The sequence below is a fragment of the Vicugna pacos genome, chromosome 32, assembly GCF_048564905.1.
Source record: "Vicugna pacos chromosome 32, VicPac4, whole genome shotgun sequence".
Lineage (NCBI taxonomy): Eukaryota > Metazoa > Chordata > Mammalia > Artiodactyla > Camelidae > Vicugna > Vicugna pacos.
This window is the reverse complement of record NC_133018.1, coordinates 2877284-2900031: the sequence shown is the minus strand read 5'-3', so window position 1 is coordinate 2900031 and position 22748 is coordinate 2877284. Positions and strand designations below refer to the sequence as shown.

The 22748-nt window shown below is 60.3% G+C and overlaps 1 protein-coding gene across 2 annotated transcripts in view; it reads right to left on the bottom strand.

The window, feature by feature from the left end:
* Positions 1-22748, bottom strand: part of CABIN1 (calcineurin binding protein 1) — a 92927-nt gene that overhangs the window by 20109 nt on the left and 50070 nt on the right. For both annotated transcript variants that reach the window (XM_072953337.1, XM_015247079.3), the window contains exons 27-29: positions 21443-21592; positions 19249-19586; positions 11128-11241 (exon numbers count right to left, since the gene is read on the bottom strand). In XM_072953337.1, the coding sequence (XP_072809438.1) occupies positions 11128-11241; positions 19249-19586; positions 21443-21592 (602 nt within the window). The remainder of the gene's footprint in view (positions 1-11127; positions 11242-19248; positions 19587-21442; positions 21593-22748) is intronic.

Sequence of the window (22748 nt, the reverse complement as noted above, 5' to 3'; positions counted from 1 at the left end):
GGCCACGTCTGCTGCAGCAGCTGTGCCCATGCCACACTCGGCTCCATGGGGACGAGCACATGAGCCCCTGGTGTGCACGCATCCCCACCAGGGCCTGAGCTAGAGGGCCTGCCTTGGCCCCAGTACCACGAGGCGGAGCCGGGGTCTTGGTCGCGGATGCCAATGGGCAGACACTGACATGGCTGTGGCCCGAGTCGGCCTGGCTCACCCGCACTTCCAGCACAGCTCAGGGCTCAGAAGCAGAGCTGGCCACTGAGGGAGAGAAACGAGGGTGAGGTGGGGGAAGAAGTGGCCAGTGTCTAGGGTGCATGCTGATGGACAGTGAGCTCCCCATATCAGGGGAGCGGGGAACAGAGGGGAAACGGGCGAGGGGCCTGGGCAATCAGGGTTGGCCAGTGGGCCCATGTGGAGGGCGGGCAAGGGTTTAGTGTGTGCAGTGGGGCTGCTGTATGCGGCCTCCGTGTAAAGAGGGATTGCATGGGCCTGGGGAAGGGGCAGGGTAGAGAGAAGCCAGCAGACTCTGAAGCCTCGGGCTGATCTGGGACTTGGGGTGTGTTTGATGGGACCCACGAGAGCCTCCTTGGAGCAAGAGGATGATAACCCTGGCTCCTGCGAGTCTGTCCCATGTCAGGGTAGAAGCGAGAGCCGCTGCCCAGGCTTCTAGAATAGCCCACACTTTGGAGGGCTGCTGAGCTGCTACCGTTTCATCTCAGGAGGGGAGCCCGCATCCTAGAAAAGCCGTGTCTGACATGCACGCTGAGAAAACTAGGACAGCCCGTCCATTGTCTGACCCCTGGTCCCCAACGAACGGCCTCTCTGGGCCTCCAAGTGGGCTGCTGAGTGCGTGGGGCAAGGCTGAGGCCACAAGTGGGGCAGTGGCCTTGGCCTGTGCCAGATGTCTTACCTGGATGACCTGCACAGGATCCTCGTGCAGGGAGGGGCTGAGCTGAAGGGGCAGCAGTGACCAGGCACTGATCACAAAAGAGAGCCGACGTTCCAGAAGCCGGCACCTGCACGGGCCTTCGGGTCCTGAGGTGGCTCACAGCCGCCACGGCTCAAGCCCACCGCCTCCTCCAGACCCTTCAAACCTCATGTAGATTATAAGGGGAACGAACTTGTCCAGGCTTGTCCTGCAGAGCAGGGCTGAGCGCCTAATCTGCAGAGGTGCCCCCAAACCAGAACAGATTCTGGTGTGACCAGAAGCCACGACCCCAGCACAGCACCCTTCCCTCCTCTAGAGCCACACGCAGCATCTGCTAAGGCCCAGGGGCCTCCCACTGTACTGTGGGAACAGGACAAAGACTGCCCCTAGGAGGGGGGCCACCATTCAGAGCTCACCACACCTGTGGGACACTCCTGCTGGCCGGCAGCGGAACTTCCAAAGGCCTAAGTTTGCGTGCAGCCCACACTGCACCGTGTGTCTGGTCACCCCGTGGCCAGAACTCACCCTCCCCCACATGCCCCTCTGGCTCTTCTCGGTCCACCTGTGCACTCTGGAATCTCTCCAGGCACCTTCTTCAGGTCCACCCTCCAAGCTGCACAGCCCTCGACCACAGCACTCTGCCCTGGAACCCTGCAGTACTCCCACCTAGGCAGGACAGAGGCAGCCTGCTGACTGTGGATGCAGGTGGCCCTATTGATGGCGCGATCTGCTCTCTCCAGGATCTAGGGCTGCCTGCATCCAGCCCAGTGCTGACCCGCACATCCCACTGTCCTCCTGTGCTCCTCCCTCCTGGAACACCTTTGCCCCAGTCTATCCAATAGTCTTGCCAACCCCAAGGTCAGTCCAGGTCACTAGGAGTGTTCCGGATCACCTGCCTCCTTCCTCCTGCTGTGGCTGGTCGACACTCCTCTCCTGCACCCTTAGCACCCAGAGACTCACCCAGGGTGCCGGGGTGCTGCTCACACCCAGCCTGACGAGGAGGTGAAGCTGGGGAGAGGGCTCCTGCAGGTTCAGGGCCCTCCCTCTGAGGGCTCACTGTGCCACTGGGAAGGGCCCGGGTCTGAGCTGAGCATGGCCTGGAGCCTGGGGCTCCCCAGCCCTCCTCTGAGGGGTACCAAGTGGGTTCCTCTCTGGAAATAAAGCCCAGTGCTGAGCCAAGGGGACCAGGGGGGGCCTCCCCCACAGCCCAGAGCTGACCCTCGCTCGTACTTTCTGAGCAAATCTGCCAATGTCCCCATGTAGGGGACAGGGTCTGGGAGTCTGTGCCACAGCTGATGATAGTCTGGGGTCGCTGGGAAAGGTCCACGTGCCCTGGCACATCCTAATTTTAGACTAAATTTAGACACACATTTAGAGGTCAGCTTTCCCAAATTTATGTTTTTAATCAACTAAACTACTGCATGTCCTTCAAGGGCCTTCCCAGTTGGCCCTTATCCACCTCACCTCCTCCCCAGTGACCCTCATCACCCTTGTGCTCTCATCCACAAGCTCCCCCGCCCTGCTCCCTCGTCCTCCTGCAAGGGTCCTGACCCTGTCATACAATGGCCCAGGGCACACAGCAGTAATGGTCTTCCCCGATCCTCGATAACCCCCTGAAGTAGGTCTGGTCAGTCCCACTTTGCAGAAGAAACTGAACATTACCAACGTTGACCAGCTTACCCAGAGCCATCAGCTAGGGTTTAGGAGGGACAAGCATGGCGCAGGGCCCAGGCTGGCGGGAAAGCAGAGCGAAGCCGTGGGCAGCCCACGTGTGTGAGGTCTGGGCCTGCGCCTGCGAGGGAGTCCTTGCTCCGCCCTCCCCTGGCGCTCAGGGGCCACAGCTTGTCACCATGGAAACCAGGCAGGGGCTCCTGCAGCCCGCAGCTCTGGTTTGGATTTCAAACCCAATGCCGCTCTCTCAGGAGCAACTTGTCAAACTTTCCAAATAGGAAATGTGGAAAGAAAAGAGAAAAATTTCCAGTTTGAAGCCACCCTAGAAAGATGGCCTGGCCTCTGAGCCTGGGAAGCCTTGTCTGGGTCAGCAGAGCGGTGGCAGTGCAGAGAACCCGCAGCCTCCCTGGGCTCCTGCCCCTCCTTCCAGGGAGCTGGCGGGTGGGTGTGCGGCTGGGCAGGTGGGCCCGCCCTTCCTGTCTCTGCTGAGCAGCTGCCCGTTCGTGTTTGCTGGTGGATGTGTGAGAAAGGGTTCTTTGGAAAAAGGGCTGGAAAACCACTGACCTCATCCAGCTGTCCCACCCTTGGAGATGGGGAAACTGAGGTCAGAAGGGGCAAGGACCAGGAAGTCAACAGCAGGGCAGGGTCACCAGGCCCAGAGCAGGTTCCCAAAGGATCTGCAGGTCAGCCCAACGTGGACCCCAGGCTGTGGCCCCCGAGTCCTGCCAGGCTCCGGGCCTCCTGCTGTCCACAAGCCCCAGCCACACATACAGAGGCTCCTGGAGCAAAGCCCCACACAGGGCAACCCTGCTATTATGCACAGCAAAGGAAGGGAGCCCTCGGGCCAGAGTGTAACCTTCAACCCTGGGGCTCGAGGGCACTCAGGGCCCCAGAGAACCTCAGGTGGCCCCAGGTTCACGAGAACCTCCCCACCCCCCGACAAGCAATCCCAGGCAGCCTGGCCATGTGAGACACTCCCGAACTGGAGCAAGCGCAGTGGTCGCGCCTGGGCCATGTCCTGAACACCAGGCTGCTCCCTGGGCCTCAGGTGTGTGGCTTGTGGCCACCTCGACACAGTTGGGATCAGAGAGCCCTCGAGTGCCAGGTGCTGGGCACTCACATCCCCACCTCACAGACAATGAGACTGGGTCTGTGTGGGGACCTGGCACCCTGGCTCAGCCAGAGGCACCAGGCCTCCAGGGCATCCTGGCAGGAAGCAGAGAGCTCTGGCTCAGCCCCCAGCCTACCACTCCCTGGCTTGGTGGTTCAGGGCTTGGTGGCTCAAGGCCTCACCTCTAAACACGGTAACGTGACGCCCCTCTCTCTCCCCTGCCAAGCTTGGATGTGGCCAACTCATCGAGGCCAGGCAAACAGGAAGACACCAGGCACCATGGCCATGCAGAGTGGGCTCTAGCCTCCAATACTGCCAGGCTGGGTGCAGTCTGGGTGTGGGCAGGTGGTGGGCAGGGGGCTCGGAGAGGCACTCCAGCTCTGATCCTCACAGGCTGCGTAATGCTGGCCTCTGCTCGCTCATTGCTCATCATGAGGTGGGAATACAGGGCCATGGGGAGGAGGAAATGGGAGCATCGGGGCGGCGTCTGCCACCCCTGAGATCCTCTGCGTCCCAGGGAAGCCAGCGGGGGGGCCTCCATCCACTCGGCAGAGGCCCACTCACTGACATGCTTTCCCACCTCAGCTTAGGAGCCAGGCCACATTCACCACCCTCCCACAGGCCAGAGTCACAGGGAGGGCCTGCGTGGGGAGGGAGCCCCAGTGCTCTGAGGACAATGCAGAGACCCGGCACAGAGGTCTCTGGAGCCCCTCTTCCTCTCAGCCCTGGGATGGGCCCCCGCAGCCCCTGCCCGGCCAGTCCTGCAGCCTCAGCTGACACAGGCCTCCTGTAGCCCTCCCCACGCTCCCAGCCATCCCTGGTCTGGGCCTGCCCTGCTCTGCTGCCCAAAGGCTCATGAGGGCCCCACACCTCCTCCCGGAAGTGCACCCCCTGCTGCCCTCAGAATCAGGTGCTGCCCCTCCAGGGATAGAGGTCAGACCTCCATCCAGGCTGAGCCGCTCACATGCCTCAGAAAGATGCAGCAGGGTCGCCTACTCCAGGAACAAGCCTTTGAGCAAAGAAGGTGACACTGGAAACGTCCTCCTGTCAGGAAAGTTACACAGCAAGCTCTGGACAGGGGCTGGTCTGGACACGGATGCGGACAGTGCAGTCCTCTGGGCTGGCCAGAAACTGGCGTGGAGGCGCCTGCAGGATGTGGGCCAGGGCTAGTCCTGCTATGTAGGTCGCCTGGCAAGGACCGGCACAGCGGGGTGGCAAATGCTAAGGGCTGATGAACACTGCCTTCCTCTGCCCGAGCATCCCAGCACGGCCTCCATGGGGCCCACACCAGGACACAGGGCTGCCTCCGTGGGCCAGGCCAGATGCACGTGGGGAGGACGTCGAGAGGCTGCTTATGTCACGTTCTAGCTGTGAACGCTAGCTCTGAACAGGGGAGCTTGGCCTGGGCAGAGGTTTAAGACTGCTGTGGTACTGTCAGGCCAGGGGCCTGGGCATCCCATGGCCTTGTCCCTGCCTGGTACCCACAGACAGAGGGGCCTGGCTGGGGACAGAATGGTCTTCACACCTGCTCTTGGCTGAGCCTGGCCCAGTAGGCCGGAAGCTGAGAAGTCCCACGAAGCTTGCAGGGCCCAGGACACAGGAAGGAAGGAGAGTCAGAGCTAAGCAAAGAAGCCACAAGTTTGCTAACCTTTTAAAGACTTAAAAACTGGGCCTTTTTCCCCCAGAGAACTTGAAGTGATTCTTTTGTTTACTCTGCTTTTGCAACCGGCCCAGAGATCATCTCAACAACGCTAAAAATAGCACCAAGGCAGCAATTCCTACTACTAAGCAGCCAAGCCGAGGAGCTCGTGTTTCCCCAATTTAAACTTTTCCCTTCCTTCTTGCTCTCTAATTCCCACCGTCGCAACTGGGCTTCCTTTAACCTGACGTCAGGGCAGTAACCCGCCACAGTCCCCTCCATCGAGGGCAAGGCCGGGAAGAGAGGCCCGGATGGGGCAGCCGTTGGTGACAACAAATCCCAGACAGCTTCTTCCCGGCGTCAGTCAACGTCGGTGCGTGGAGCTGAGCCTCTCTTGGGGAAATGGTGGGCTGAGGGGCCGTGGGCCTCTGGGGCATACTGGCGCCCCACTCGAGCACAGACGCAGGTCCGCACGCGGGGCAGGCGCGTGGGACGGTGGGCCTGGTGTGCCAGAGCAGGGCTGAGCTGCAGGCCAGGCTCCCCAGCCCACCTCTGCCTGCGCCCACACATCCCCTGTCCTTCCAGCCCCGCCTGGATCCCAGCTCAGGCGCCCACTTGCCGTGTGGCTGAGTCTCAGTTTCCTCACCTATAACGCAGCAAAGATGGTATCCACAGAAGTCAAGAGCGGTGTGTGCAGCAGTGCCCGGAGGCACGGCAGGTCGGCTGGCCCCTCCCGCCCATCCTCCACCCCAGCCCCTCTGCCCTGTGAGAAAGCCTACATTCCAGGCAGGGCCCAGCGGTGTCCAGCACCTGCCTCTGTGTGCCCGCAGCCCCCACCGGCCCCCACAGGGCTCCTGCTGCCTCCTCTGCTCAGAAGCCCAGCCCTGCTCTGTGGTGTAGGCATCTCCCATGTCACCTCCTCCACCTTCTCAGCCTCCTACTCATGGGACCTCTGGTCACTCCTGTGGAGGGAGGTGGTTTATTCAGGCCTGGGGGTCTCAAAGAGCATGTGTGCAAAAGTGACTGCAACAGTGAGGCAGGCAGGCTGACACCTGCCAGAGGAGGCAGCCTGGGGCAGGGCTGGAGGGCCTAAAGAAGCCGGTGTGAGCTTGGGAAGGCTGGACTGTGCAGTGATGCTGTGCATGGAAGAGCCTGGGAGGGGACCCCAGAAGGGATGCCCAAGCAGTATGTTTTAAAAGGCTGAGGAAGGCACTGAGGGAGGCCGGAGCATGGAGGGACTTACCTGTGGCTTCAACAGACCTGCCTCGTCCCCACGTCCCCACACTCCTTCCCCATCTACCCAGCTCCACCAGACCCACTGCAAGCTCAAACTCAGGCTGTGGCCGCCGCCCGCCCACACAGCCGGGGAAGCAGGCACAGTGCTGACTGGGCCTGTACTCCCTTCACGGTGGCTGGAAACTGGGTTGAAACAAGAAAAAAGCCCTGCCTGCTAAAATCAGTGAACATTTTGGGGAGGGAGGCAGGGCCACCTCTGGCTTGGTTACTGTGGGAACAATTAAAAAAAGTTTTTTTGATGGAGGTACTAGGGATTGAACCCAGGACCTCGTGCATGCTAAGCAGGCGTTCTACCACTTGAACTATTCTCCACCCCGAGGAACTGTTTCTGAATCAACTACAAAGGGGAGAGAAGCTCGCCACACACTGGCCCTGTTTCAGCCTCCACGGGCCTATCTGCCCGGAGGTGCACACACCCGCACCGGAAGCCATGAATCTTCCAGGCATGTGGAGATGAGCCCCTGGCCTCTGTGGTGACCTCAGCGCCTGCTTTGCAGGCCTCCTCTGCCCAGGGAGCCCCAACTCCGCTTCACTGCCTCCCACCCAGGCCTCGTGCCCGCCCTGGGCTCCCCGCTCCCTGCACTGTCGTCCTGAGGAGCCACCTCTGAGTCACGCGGCCACACGCCAACTGCCTGTAGCTCTCCAGGGCCCAGGCCAGGCTGGACAGGGCAGGGAGGGCCACAAGACCGCAACCAGCGATGTCCAACAACTCCAACTTTGTTCTGGCAAAGGCCAGACTGCTCTGCCTGTTGGGAGAGGGCGGGGTGATGGGGCCTTCAGCCGGGGCTGTCCTGTCCTGGTCACGAGCCTGGCCCAGGATCCAGCCTGCTCGGCACACAGCCCACAGACGGGGTTTCCACAGCAGATGAAGGGGTGGGTGGGAGCCGTTCCCTTAGTCGAGTTGTGGACGGCGGGGCTGGAGATGCGCCAAGCTCATTCCTCTCCCTCAGACGCGCGTCCAGCCGCACAGCTGGGCCGCTATGCGCCACGTCTCTGCTGCGGGGCCCAGGCCACCACCCCCTTCTGCATTCAACCCTCTGCCTGGCCCCTCACGCTCCCTGCAAAGGCTTGAACAGTGCTGCCTCAGGCATGGAGCAGCCCTGAGGTGCCCCCAAGGCTACTCTAGCCCCTGCCTCCCTCTGCCCTACCCCATCGGCTGAGCAGCACCCACAGCCCACCAGACTCCTTGAGGGTCCTCGTCTCTCCCGCTGCCCCGCAGCATCCTACAGAGGCCTGAGGGAAGGGACGAGCACGCAGGGCTCCACTGCAAGCTGGCAAGTGTCCCGCAGCAGGACCCACAGCAGCCAGCACTGGCGGACCAGAGGACACCCCTGGAGACTGCTGTCAGGGGGACGATCCCCAGACATACAGCACAGATGCGCGGGAGTGCCCGCCCGCAGATCCCAGGCCGCACACCACGCAGCACCGGGCAGCTGCAAAGGGCCGTGGTCTGCACCTCTCACAGGAGATGTCTCCAAGACTTAGCATTGGAGAAAAAGCTCAAGTTGCCAAAACGTAGCCCCGCCCCAATACACGTACACCCATGTATTTTTAAATGCTGCATAGCAAAACTGTCTGACTGTACACATACACCTTGAAAAAGAGAGCAGCCAGCCACTCACAGAGGTACCTCTATGCAGGGCAGGGCGCCTGGGGTGGGAGACCGGAGGGGCTCTGCCGTGCCTCTGAACTGTCTGCAGAGATGACGTGGTCCTATGCGGATCACACAATTTTCAGAAATTGCCATTAAAAAGTAACCAGCGGGTCTCCCAGCTGAGGCTGGATGATGAAGGGGGCCACCCGGGACGGTGGCAGCTCAGAGGGACGGCAGGTCAGGGTGCTGATGGCCCTCCCTCACCCTCCCTGCCCTCTTCCCAAGGGTTGCCCTGGCCTCTGTCCCCACCCTGGCATAATCCCCAGTGCACACAAGAAGGGAGGAGAGCTAGCCTGCTCACCTGCCCTACAGCCCAGCAGCCAGACCTGGCCCGTCACCACAGAGTCAGCCAAGGTCTACCCTAAATGCTCCTCCACAGATGGGCCTGCTAAGACCTGCTAAGAGCAAGCAGGGCCAGCATTTGCGGTGCACGGGACTCAAGCCATGGCTGGAAGCCATGTCCACCCTGAGGGGCCACCTGCAGGACAGAGCGGAGTCAGCCCAGCAAGGGCCTTCATCCCTCAGGGAATGGCATAAAAGAGGGTGTGAGCCTCTGTCTGGCCTCTGCCCAGAGGTTAACTGTTCGCTGGGAAGCAGAGGAGCAAAAGCTGACCTGGAGGAGGCAAAACCACCCAGAGCATCCCGTTCAGCAGTGGGTGGTCTGCACCTTCAGGGGCTTCTGGCAGTGGGGGGCGCTGCCCAGGTGTTGGCCTGTGTCTCTCCCACAGGCACAGACTGACTGCCCTTCTGCCAGACTCGTTTTCTGGAAGGCTCTGGAAACCACAGGAGGAGCTACAGGGAGCATGCCCAGTGGGGGAGTGCCCTGGAGCACGTGGATGCCAGCTGGGATGTCCTAACTCTGTCGTTAGGAGGCTGAGTGCCTCCCCATGAGGAAGAAAGGCAGGTTGGGTCCCTCCTTCCAGCATCACTGCACAGCTTGTAAGGGCCAAGCACTTCGCCCGGGAGAGGGAGAGAAACTGTCTTCTTGAACACCTACCCTGTGCCCGCTCACGAGTTAGGGGCACCCCCTTGCATTACCTAACTGAACCCCTACAACTACCCTCCAGGCAGGTGAAGGGAGCCCACGTAAAGGAGGGTGAGCAGGAGCTCAGGGGACTGAGCTACTCGCCAGGCTCTTGCTTGGGTTCTGCAGTTGCAGAAGAAAAGATCTGCCAAACGCTGAAGATGCGCCTCTTTCGTTAACAAGTAAAGAGTTCTTATAAATCAGTAAGCAAAGGACCACTAACCTGACAGGAAACGAGTGAAAAGAAAATGCACAGAAAAAAAGACAACCGCTTACATGACACCACAGTCAGTCCCACTCGTGATAAATAGAACACAGCAGCGTTTTCACCCACTGAGAGCAGATGCGAGATGGTTCCACGACAGACAGTGCTGATGAGTCTGTGGTGGGGTGGGGCTAGAACTTCAATCCACCACAGACCCTGTGACCCGGGGATTGTTCCTTGGAGCTTATTCTAGGAGTGGACTCCCACACATGTGCAAAGTTTTACACACCAAGCACTGTCTGCAGTAACAAGAGACTGGAAGCAATGAAAACGACCACTGACAGGGGTGGGCAGGTAACCTGGGACATCTGTGTGCTGGGAGGACTAGGCAGCAATTAAAAAGAACAGCAAGTTCAAATACACCCTCCAAGGTACACTTCCAAGTGAAAAGAACCCAGAGGCAAAAGCATGTGTACTTTGCTTTCTGTGCACTGGCTCATAAGTGGGCAGACACCCCTGGACGGACACCCGCCAGATGAGGGACAGTGGCTGTGGTCTGGGCATCTGGGTGGGAGGCAGCTTTCTTTCACTGAAAGCCCCTTGCTACCGAGTAAACTGATTACAGATCACACCCATCGCTTATCTATAAAATACCCACCAGGAGAGGGCTGGCAGGTGCAGGGGCTGGGCTCCCAGACTCTGAAGCCCCAGTCCAGCCCCCAGGAGGTCAAGCCTGGGAGAGAAGAGCCAAGGACTCAGACACCCCATCACCTGGCTGGCTCTCAGGGGACCTTGTTCTGCCCATATGGCTCCAGAACCAGCCTCTGCCACACCCTCCAGACTGAAGACCTGCCCTCCTGGCTCCTGTCCAGGCCAATTCCACCCTTTGGTGTCCCTCCACATAATGGGAACCAAGGAAAACTCAGAAGAAACCACAGCACAGAGGGACTGTGCGAGGAGCTGAAGCCGCCCAGCTGAGGACAGGTGAGGACAGGCGAGGACCTAAAGGTACGTACAGCAGAGTGAAGGGCCAGCTGTTTCTGTGCAGGGCTAAGCAAAGGAGGGAGGCCTGGGCCCAGGCGGGGTGGCCAGGGGACAGATGTGGGCCCTCGGGCACCTCAGGGATGGGCCATGCCGGCCCGAGGGGTGGGTCTCTACCCCGCATGGAGCACAGGACTGGAAGAGCAATGACAGGCCAGCCCTGGCCACACTTGTCTTCTCAGCAGTGGACCAGCTTCAGTCAGAGTCCCCAGGTGCCCGAGACCACATGGGGGCACGTGGAGCTGCTGCGGGGAAGCAGGGAATGGGCCTGGAGCCCCACCCATCACTGCCTGCCGCGGCCCCAGAGAACCCCCAACCTCGTTGGTGCCTCTCCCCAGATGGGCAAACCGGCGCCGGGAGGGGGCAGCGACTTGCCAGAAGTCGCTTGGCAAGCGGGGACCCACTCTTGCGTCTGGCGCACTCGACCGCACCACCTCGCCTGCCCTCTGAGGATGCCGCAGTCCCGCGGTCTGGGGAACACCCACCCCGGGGTCCGTTCCCACGCCTTCCGTGAGCAGCAGCGGCAGCCAGCAGCCTCAGAAATCAACAAGGCAAAGTACTCACGTTGAAGAAATTGGTCTTGTTCCTCTCGCAGAAGAGCCCCTGTGCCGGCATGTGCTGCAGCTGTTGCCACGGGATACTGCTGCCTAGCAACACGTCGCGGGCCCACTGGAGGTTCTGGGGAAGCAAGAAGTAGGTTGGAAGTGAGTGTGTGGGCAGCTCTCAGCGCCCACGGAGAAAGGAGGCAGTCCCCTCCCTCCCAGCTGCACTGGTAGAGCAGCAGCGAGCAGCAGCTCCCGCAGACATTGATCCTGCAGCGCCGGGCGGCCCTGGCAGCCGGCTTTGATCATCTGGCTGTGGGGTGTGTTTCTGGAATGGACATCTCGCCGAGCAGAGCTGACAGAGGAGAGTGGGGCCTCATACTGCCCGAGGAGGGCACAGACAGGGACGCCTTACCCTGATGGACTTCACAAGCTGGTACACGGACCCAGCACCCCACCTTCTGCCAAGGGACCCCCCCCCCCCATCAGCCTGAACAGTCAGGCCTGACTTGGTGTCAGGCTATCGGCAGCTGAGGCTCTGCAGGACGCCTGTCGGGGAGGGTGCTTGGCCCCAGTGCTCAGGCCACTGCCCTCTGGGCAATGAATGGTGCCTCTTGGTGGAACCCAGGCCCAAGGAGCCTGGCAGGGTAGGAACAAGAGCCTACTAGCCCAGATGGGACTGGCGGCAGGGAGAGAAGACAGGTTTGGGTCGCCTTGGCCTTCTCTGGGCCTTCTCACAGACTGGAGAGCAGTCCTTCCCAGCAGCTGGCTGGCCAGCCACCCCTCTGCCTCAGGTCTTCACCACAATGGCTCCTACAGTGGGGACCAGGGCTCAGCTCCTTGCACACACCATCTCACCTACTGCCGGACGGTGCTGCCCTACAAGGGAGAGGCCACCAGGGGCAGGGCCAGGACCAAACAACGCAGCGCCTTACCTCCACCGCATCCACCCTCCTGGCTGTCAGTCCTCAGACACACCCCCACCTCCCACCCTGGCTGGCTGAGTCCCTTCCTCACCTCACCCTGAGGCCAGGCCTTCACCACTCTTATGTCACTTACCAGCTGACAAGCCCGGCCCACCTGCTCCCACCCTGCTCACTCACTGATCAGACTGAACTTACGAAATAGCTCCCCTGCCACAGCTGCAGGCAAAGCGGGAACTCCCACTCCCTGGCCTGCCTTGGAGCGTCTGCTCCCTGGCCTGCCTTGGAGCGTCTGCTCCCACCTCAGCACAGAGAGACAGCCCCCAGAGGCTGCTTTGGGGGCTGAAGGTCCCTCCGTGCCCAGTACTCCTACAGTGGTCGCAGAGGAACGAGGGTCCCTCTGGGATGGGGACAGGCGAGGTTTCAAGCATGTATCTCCTGGATGACACACAGCAGATAAAGCTGGCTCTTCTGTGGAAGCCCAGGGGGAAGTCATGCTCTGAGGAAGCCTGGATGACTAAGCCTAGCATTGACTCCAAGGCCAATTTCTACAGGGATGTGGCCAGGCTCTGAGAGTGGCCACAGGCTGAGGCTCCACAAACTACAGGCCACCCTTCCCGCGGGACTGCAGCCCCACCTGGTCTAGGAGGCTCGACGTGGGGCTGGGGGCTAGAGGGCCACGGGCAGTCCTGGTTGTGCAAGCGGGCATATGCCTGCTCAGAGCCCACCTGGGGCCCAGACACCTGCCCAGACACGTCCAACAGGCCGAGGTCAGGAGCAGATGGGACAGACCCCAGCCAAAACAGCAAAGTGGGGCCATGTGAAACCAAGGTGTGTCTTCTGTGGGATCCAGGGGCCTGGCCAGGGCCTTGGGGAGCCAGGCTGCAGCCATTTCCAGTGAGCTCCACCAGGGAGGAGGCAGAAGCAGGCAGAGGAGAGGGGAACCTGGGCAAACAGAGCCCTTGACCCTGGAGCCAGACCCCGCTCTGCGCCACACTCACGAGGGAGGGTGAGACCCCAGTCTCGGCCTTCAGTGTGCTAGGAGGACCAGCCTGCAGGTCAGAGGCATTCAAACCCACATCCCAGACCAGTCCTGAGCCAGTTACAAGACACTGCCGTGCACTGCCCTCTCCACAGCAGGCCCAGGGAGGAGCGCCAGTCTGGCGTGGGGAAGCAGGCGGGCTGGGCGACTTCGTTACAAGGAACACAATCCAACTCAGGTTAGCTCAAGCTGGCTCCTCAGGGCTCCAGGACTTGAGAGAGGAGGTAAAGCCTCAGTGCTCAGCCACAACCCCTTGGTCTCAGGGCTACTTGGTTCAAAATGTCTCCCTAGGGAGATCTGAAAGGCTCAACCCCAGCACCCACTGCCTATCTAACTAGGCGTGGACAGACCCTCACAGGAGAGAGTAGGGTATTGGAGACTTCAACCTGCACTGTGTAAGATGACAGGAGAGCCCACCTGACCGTCACCGGGGAGGTAGAATACAAAGGAGGCCCACCTCTGGGCCAGCCTGGGAGGTCAGGGAGGGTTCCCAAGGAGATGACACAAGCCTGTCGTGGGGCCAGAGACTTACTTAGACAAGAGCCCAGGCAAGGCAGGGCAGCCAGGACCCAGCTGAGGAGGCATGGAGACAAGACATGGGCACCTGTGAGGCCAGTGGGGAGCCAGAAGACTCCTCCGAGGCCCTAGGTCAACCTCTCCTAGAGGCGAGTGACCCTGGGAGACCCAGGGCACCGAGCAGTAGGACTGAGAGAAGTTATCCTGGGGCCGTGACCCTAAAGCCTCTTCCAGGGTCCCCTGGGAACCTGTAGGAAGTGTGCCGGTGACCCCTCTGAGCAGCAGCGGCAGGGTGAGAGAGAACAGAAGGCTGGAAGACGCATCTCTATCACCAAGGATATGGTCATGATTTTCATAAGAACACCAAGAAATAAACACAGCAAAGGCTTTCTTCTGGTCAGCACATGTTGGAGTGCAGCACGGAAGTGGGGTGGTGCGCCTCGTTCTAGGACCCCTGTGGGACAGGAATGCACAGCCTCTCCACTGCACCAGCATCAGATCAGGACCGCCCCTCTGACCAAGGGGTTGGGCAGAGCGAGGACCACGGGGTGGGGGTGGAGGTATGAAGCCTGAAAATCAGGCCCTAAAGAAGAGTGCAGAGAGCACTAGCCAAGCTTGCAGACCGTCAATCAGCCTCCCACAGAACCGGCAGAGGGCAGGCTCTGGGCGCCTCCCAGACCCGCCAGGGAGCCGATCGATGGCCAAGGCACAGAGCGTCCAGGCAGCTCCCAGGGACCATCGCTAATCACGGCTGAGGCCCAGGACGGGAGCTGCCAAGGAGGTCGATCCCTCACCCCATGCAGTCGTGTTTACGGACAAGGAGAGCCAGGAAGCCACAAAGCAGGGCTCGCGCTTGGGGCCAGGCCACAGCGGGCGAGTCACTTTGCACGTCTGCCTGGGCCTGTGCGCCTCCGGCAGCAGCTCCTTCTCAGGTTTCGCATAAGCTGTCCCCACACGCTGGGCTGGAGCCTCTGGGAGTAGAAGGAATCCCCCAAGGCCCTTCACCGGCTTCACCAGCACAGGGGTCCTGGTGAGGGGCAGTCCTCTGCCTGAAGGCGCACCTCCCTCCCTTGGAGCAGGGCCAGCTCCATACCCTTGCTGTCCAGCCACACAAGCCTCGTCCAGACTCACTGTCCATCAGCTCCCTGAGGTAACAGACAGTCTGACTTCTTCACTGACAGCTACTCGGGGGCTGGACCAGTACGGGGTCCACATGTGGGGTGTGACAGATCTTTGGGGAAAGAATGAGAGGACAATGGGCAGCATTTGAACTTGCAGGAAGTGAGCAGCCCATCAAGCCCAGAGGACAGGTGAGGCCCAGAGGCAGGACGCTGCCTGCAACATGTGGGGATGGGGGCTGGCCCAGGTGCTGGAGGCTGAAGTGCTGGAGGCTCAGCAGCGAGGGAGCTGCAGGGAGCATGGCTGAGCACTCAGGTGCTGGGGAGACCAGAGCACGAGGCCACTGCTGAAACACCCTTCACTGGTTCCCCGCACGGGTGCTCAGAGGCCCGGGGTCCGCACGCAGACCTACATGCGGGCACGGAGCGACGCACACAGGGTTTTGGCGGTGGGCCTGGGAGCCTTAGGGAGTTTCCCCCATACTGCCTCCCTGGGCCACGGCTGCCCCCTTGGAGGATGGCGGGGCAGTGCTGTCCAGAGCAAGTGGCCTCTGCCCCACCAGAGCCACGTGCAAGCAGGGCTTCCAAGGCAGGCGGCTCTGTCATCAGGGCACACATCCCGCCCAGCGGGGCAGCATTAATTCAGTCCACCCTCACACCACAGCTGCTGCGAAGGGGCCGCCAGCCCCGCTTTACCCCTGAGAACCTGCCCGTGGGGCTGCACTGGGAGCCGGTGTCTGGCTGGGCCCAAGTGAAGTTCCAGCAAGGCGCACTAGCAAGGAGGCCACGCCCTCAGCACAGGGGCTGAGGGCCAGGCCACAGTCGGTCAAGCATGAGCTGACTGAGGCCAAGCCTCGCAGGCAGCGCTAGCCAGGCCTCTCCCCCAGGACGGCCCTTGTGTCAGCCCTGCTTCTGCTAAACCCCAGCCTCTCACACAAGGCCTAACGCACAATGGGCCGTCCTCGCCGAGGGGTCCAGACATGATGCTGTCTCCTGTGGGCGGGTGCTGTGAGCAGCAGCATGGAGGCTGGGCCATCTAGACACCCCAGCAGAGGCGGCTTCTTGTCCTCTTTCTCTTAAGACATCAAGGGGCCCAGGAGGACCGGGGAGAGCAACGAATGGGAAGAACATCCCGTGATGGGACCAGCACACGGCAGGCAGGGACCCAACCAGAGGCCCCCGAGGACAGCAGACCTGGGGCTCCACGCAGGGCACAGCCCGGGGGGGGGCCCACTCCTCACCCCTCCAGGCCCAGCAGTGCACAGGCGCCCGCGAGAGGAGGCTTGACTCAGGTCTTTGATGCCCGCCCACGTCCTAGTTGGGGAGAAGCGGCATCTCGGTTGGCTTGGGTCCACGGTTGGTCCCGATGGTGCCAGGCGCCTTTTCCTGTGCTTAATGGCCGTGTGTGCGTCTCTCTGGAGAAGACGTCTAGGCAGATCCTTTGCCCATTTTCAAACTGGGCTGTCTTCTAATTAATGAGTTGTAAGAGTTCTTTATATATTCTAGATACAAGTCCCTAATAAGAGATGTGATTTGCAAATATTTCTCACCATTCTGTGGACTGTCTTTTCACTTTGACTGTGTCCCATGAAGCACAAAAGTTTTAAATTTTGATGGTGCATAGTTTACTTGTTTATTTTTGGTCACCTGTGCTTTTAGTATCACATTTAAGAAATCGTTGCCTAATTCAAGGTCACGAAGATTTACATCTATTTTTTCTTCCAAGAACCTTACAGTTTTTACTCTGAAATGTAGGTCTTTGATCTATTTCAAGTTAATTTTCGTACAGTGTGAGGCGGGGGTCCAACTTCATCCTTCTGCACATGGCTGTCCAGCTGTCCCAGCGCCAGCTGTCGGAGAGACTGTCCTTTCCCCACTGAAGAATCTCGGCAGTCTCGTCGAAAATCAACTGACTCTAGACATATGCACTCATTTCTGGACTCCCAACTCTACACCACTGACCTATGTATCTCACCTTAGGCTAGTACCACATTTTTAAAAATTGTGATACAAAACACATAGCATAACCTTTACCGTATTAACCACTTTTAAGCGTTCAGTTCAGCAATGTTGAGTACACTCACATTGTTATGCAACAGTATCTGGAGTATCTCCAGGATGCATTTATCTTGCAGAGCTGAAACTCTGTTCCCATTAAACAACAACTCCCCACACCCGGCACCCACTCTTCTACTCTGTTTCTGTGAGTTTGACTCCCTAGGGACCTCACATAAGTGGACTCTTACAGGATTTGTCTTTTGTGACAGGCTTGTTTCACCAAGCATAACGCCCTCGAGGCTCACCCCTGCTGCGGCAGGGGTCAGAATCCCCCTCCTCTCTAAGGCTCAACGATACTCCACACTGTTTTGATGACTGTAGATCTGCAATGAGTCCTGAAATTGGGAAGTGTGAATCCTCCAAGTTTGCCCTTTCTCAAGATTGTCTGGCTCCAGGGACTGTCTTATAACCCACTCTGTCCCAGATTCCCTGCAGCAGGAGGTGGGGGCCTTGGTTCCCACTGGGTTGGGGGCCCAGGCAGAGGCCCCCAGGCTTCAGCCTCCTTCCCGATAAGGTCAGGACCCCAAGATAAAAGGTGTCTGGGTGCCCATGTGGGCTCAGGGAGCCAGGATTTTATGAGCAAGGCTGACAGCCCAGGGCTCAAAATCCTGGCCAAAACCATGCTCTCAGAGATTCCAAGTGATAACTATGGCCAGACTCCGGCACGTGGGACCTTCCTGGGGTGTGGAGGGTGTATGGGAACCTGCTTCCTCAGGTGCCCCCAACTCTCAGGAGCCCACCAGGCCTACCCTGGGGGATCGGGGGAGAGAGAGGTTGTATGCAGCAAAGCCAACCTTGGGCAGGAGGTCAGCCTTAGGTGGGTGTCAAGGGTCCAGCAGGGGCAGACTAGCCCTCAGAAGGCTCGGGCAGGGTAGGAGCCCCGGGCAATGGTGACACTGAGGAAGCGGCCCAGTGGTCCTGGCAGGAGGTCCCACTGAAGGCGAGAGGACCTGGGGTGTACCCACGCCACCCTCTGCTGTCACAAGAGCTCTGTGGGAGGGTCACGGGAGAAGAGCCCTGAGCTCTGCTGGTTCCCTTGCTGAGCCCACCCTCCTCCCCTCTCCCAAATCCTACAGCCAGTAGCCAAGCCAGCAGAGCCCACCTGGGCATGTGTGCCAGGCCTGAGGGGCTGTGGTAAACCCCACTGGGGCCTCTCTGCCCCAGCCAGCCACCAAGCCACGAGATGGCAACAGGAAAATGCCATTGCCAAGCCCACAGGCAGGCTTTAGGAAGAAATTCACTGCTGTTGAACACCCAGCAGGAAATGCGTGTTACCAGACAGCTGTGTTTGGAAAGTGGTCACTGCTGGTCACTGAATGGTTCTGGTTGTGCCCCAGGTCTGCAGACAAGCTGATATCTGGTGGGCAGAACTGTGTGACCCAGCTCTCAAGGGAATGAGGCGCCGCTGCATGGGGCACCAGGACCAGGGGAGCCTCTAGGGCTTGGCCAGGCCCATGGTGCCGGCTGCCTGGCAGCGCCAAGGCACGTCGGGTGCCCACACACAGTTACTGCAGGAAAGGGGTCTCTCTCAGATTCAAGACCAGCACTCCACCTCAGAGAACCAGGGACGCCAGCCTGGGAACAGAGTCAACAGGAGAGCCACAGAAACAGGGTGCCACGCCCCGGGGGTAGGCAGCCTGAGCAGCCTCTGCCTCCACCACCAGGTCTACCAACCCTCTGGGGCCATCACAGAGGACCAAAATGACCTGAGGAATTCACGGAAAGGGCAAAACAGCCGACTGTGAGCAGGGGCAGGGGCAGTGAAGTCACCTGGCCAGGCTCCCCAACATAGATGTCAAGGAGCGAGGATGTGACCCGCCTCCTGTGCCTGAAGCAGGAGCTGGGCAGCGCTTGAGCGGGGAGGAAATCCTCATGCACACAGCCTCTGATTTATGCTGACAGAACCATGGATGCCCCTGCTCCAATGTTCCTTTTATTTTGACATTAACATTGTTTCCCACTTTCAAAAAGTCTGGCCGGTGAGGGGACAGGGTGCAGTAACAGCAGCCCGGGCCTGCTGTGTGGAGTCCTTTATATGCGCGACTCTCACGCTCGCTCGAGCAAAGCCATTTGAAGGGAGGTAGGGGCTGACCCACGGGCTCTGGGGGGCCCACCTCCCTCCACCCTATCCTGTCACTTTCTCCTCCTCCCCTAATACACATCTCGCACAGCAGGAGGCCTGGATGAGGGTGGCTAGTGTCCCTCCTGCCCGAGGCTCAGAGCTCCTGCACAGGCTCTGCTGCTCCTGAAAGGATGGGGCAAGCTCCCAAAGCAGCCAGGGCATGGCAGGTAAGACCTGATGAGCCTGTCAGCCCTCCACCCTCACCCCAGTCAGTACCTGAGCCTGAGCAGCCCCGTGTCCACCCTCCACAATCCCACACTGCCCCTTGTCACCAGGAGGCTAGGCCACTCTGGCAGCCTGTCTCCTGCACCGCCCCACCCCTGGTCTCCCTCCACCCCTCCCTGGTGCGGCCCCAGCCCCTCACCCGGTGGGTCTTGCTGTGGGTGTAGAGGAACGCCAGCCGGTAGAGGCTCTTGTAGTGCTGGGGGAAGCGGCTGAGGCACAGGCGGAAGGAGGCGATGCACTGCTCTGTCAGGAACTGGCGCTGCTCCTCGGCACCTGCCGGCAGCCCCTGGGGGAAGGGCGCCGGCTCCCCAAGGGGCTCTGCTCTCTTCCTCCCATCCCATGGGGAGGGTGCAGACGCTGGGGGCTTGGCGGGGACCCCAGCGGAGGCTGGAGGGTCTGCAGTGGGCTTCTGGCTGCCCTGCTCTGTGGCCTGGAAGCCCTCCGTGCTCTCCAAGGACTCCTCGGCTTTCCCTAGAGCTGAGAACAAGGGAAAGACAGTCGTCTCAGGCTCAGGCCCTCGGCAGAGTGGGGCCCGTGCCCAGGCAGGGCCAGGCTCCACTGTCAGGGCTGCCTCTGCTTCCCTGCAGCACCAGCAACTGGCACTGACCTGGGCGCCGTTACCCGCTGCTCATGGCCGGACGTGGGCTTGCGCCCTGGAGCACTGACGAGGGAGCAGTAGGCTGGTGGCAGAGCCGCCCACAAGGATGCGCCTGGCAGGTGAGGGAGAGGAGCCCACTCGGGGCTGGGGCTGCTGCCCACCAGGAGCGCAGCAATGGTGTCAGAGACCACCCCATCAGACCAAGCCTGGGGGGCACTTGCCCAGCCCCCTGCGCTGTCTGCTGGGTGAGGGCTCTGGACCCATCCCCTGCAGCACCCACATCTCAACAGGAATGTTATCACCTTCACCAACGTGGTGACCGGGAAGAGGGCTTGGAAGGGAGAAATAGGTCCACGGAAGCAAGAGGCTTCATGTCAAGGCCTCTGGAGACTGCAGTGACTTGTTCCACCCTAACCTTTACCAGGGCCAGCCCTGCGTGCTCTGAACTGAAGGGAAGAGGCGGGATGGGCCGCTCTGTGTCTGGAAAGCCGTGCACACACCGGGCTCTGTACAGCCCACAAGCAGGCTGGAGAGAGGCCCTGAGGATCCCCTATATGGCAGACTTCACTACTCGATGGCCCAGGTCTACACGACAGGCCTCACCGTCTACCGGTGAGAAGGATCTCGTCTCTAAGACTGGACATGGGCCGAACTGGGAGCATGGCTGCATGCCCCACCCCTAGCCCCTGACAGTATGCCTGTCAGCCGCAGAGGGTCAGCGTCAGTTTGGGGCAATACAATGACTGCCCAGTGAAAAAGCGGGACCCAGGGCTTCAACACCCACAGGCCTGTTCAGCCCCTTCCCAGACCCTAACAGGAACACCTTTCCCAACCTACAGGGGATGTGGCTTCACCTCCTTCTAAGGCCAGCTGGAGAGGCCGGCAAGGAACAGAGAGCTGCGGGAGCCCTTCCCTAGCACCATACCCACACGGGAGCCCCCAAACCCCGACTCTCCCATCCAGGGCCTGTGCGGGGACTGGCTGGGGCCAGACCTGGGCCCAAGGGGACAGGTGATCCCCAACCCCACCTGTCCTTCCAGCACACCTGGAGAGGCAGACTGAGCCTCTCTGAACCTCAGGTTCTTCTCCTGGAGAAGGGACCAGTCAGTGTTTTTCCCCAGGGTGGCTGGAGGCTTGGATGTTTAGTTACTGATGTCCAGCAGGCACCTGATGGGAAAGCCTTCAAAATCCTCGGCAGCCAGACCAGCCAGGCCTCAGGGCAGCGCCAGGAATGCCTAGCCTGCCTGCAACCTCCCTGCCAGCAAGCCTGGGAGAGGGCTCTGCCCACTGACTTCCACAATGGGGCCTGGGGATCCCATTGGAGCTGGGCACACCCCAGGACCAGATCAGGGCTCCCCACCAAAAAAAAAAGGGGGGGATTCAGACCAAAAAGAAAGCACATTTGTGACACTTAGGATCCAAAGACTTGGCTCTCCCCCGGGGCTGCGGTGGTCATAACCACAAGGACAGGGTTGCTGGGGCTCACCACGTTCCTGGCGCCATCTTTACTCTCACAACCCCAGGAGCAGGCCTGGGGAATCACTCCCAGCCTACAGGGAAATAGTGAAGGCCCAGGGAGGTAAGAAACTTGGTCAGCTGAGGTCCCAAGACAACAGGCAGGGCCATGGGGACGGAGGCCGAGTTACCCAGGCTGCTCAGGTGTTCAAGCAGTCCCTCTAACACCCGGGCCAGATCTCCACACCTCCCTCCTCTCTGGTTCCCAGAAAGTCTTTACCGAGCAGTCCTGCTTGGGAACCGGGAACGGGCAGCCTCCTTTCTGCGCAGGGCTTCCGGGAACCCTCCAGGGAGCTGGTGGGCTCGCTGAAGAAGTCCTGTGTTGAGCTGGAGTCTGAGAGTGCCACAGCCGTGCTGTCCTGGCTGCGCTCTGTTGGGAGAGGGGAGGGGCAGCAGCATGAACCCCCATACCTGCAGGATGGGGGGCCTCCCAGGGTGAGTCCCCTGTCGGAGGCCTAGTGACTGCCCTGCAGAGCAGAGGGGACGGCCTGCACAAGGCCACTCTGATCCGGCCTTGCAGACCCATCCTGTAGGCCACCAAGCCACTCACTAGAAGCACCAACCTCCATGGTCACCTTCCTGGGGTTTCCCCAAAGAGTGGTGTTCTGGTCAATGTGTAATAATTGGCCCTCGGGAAAAAGCCGGCATTTGTAGCATTTACTGATTTCTTTGGTGTGAATACTCCCACCAAGGCCGATTTCGAGTTGCCAGTGCGGTGTGTCTGAGCGTGGAGTTGAGAGAGACGCAGAAGCGAATTACACACCAGCGGATCATGTTTCTGCTGTAACAGGCGCACACAACCAAGCAGGCAAGTGCTCAGCACAAACGCTTAACCAGTTGCTGAAGGGCATGTGAGGACTACGGTGGGAGTACAGACCCCTGGGAGGCACAGACGCCAGGCAGGGGGCACCCATGGGCCTCCGCAGGTGCTTACGAGGAAGGGCGGGGTGGGAGAGAGACTGGATGACCCTCCTGGGGTGCAGGCCTGGAGAAAAGGGGTGGCTGCACGCAGTGCATGGAGCCCCGGCTGGACCCTTCTCCCCAGGGGAACAAAAGCCTTAAGCCACCAGGGGAGGGGCAGCAGGGGACAGGTGAAGACCACTGCAGAACGGAAAAGAAAAGGCCGACCCTGAGGGAGGGGCTGGGAACCACCCAAGGCCCAAACACTCCAGGCCGCCCACCTTGAGACATGGACAGTCTGCCGAGGTCCGAGGTCAGACTCAGATGACAGAGAAGCAGCCACACCCCAACCCAGGCTGGCAGAAGCAGGGCAGGAACCTTCCAGCAAACCCACCCTCTCTGAGTACCGAGTACAAGGTCAGACCAGAGGACCTGGAGGCCGGGGGACACTGAGCGGAACCACAGCAACAATAGAACCCAGCCCAGCTCAGCTTCTGCCTTGTCAAACTCACTTTCCTTCCTCCGGCCTAGGGACAAAGGAAGCCCACTCCAGGCATAAGGATTAGTTCCTTCAGTCTCTTCTGTTCTACACACGATGTCAGTTTTCAACATGAACAGTGTAAGAC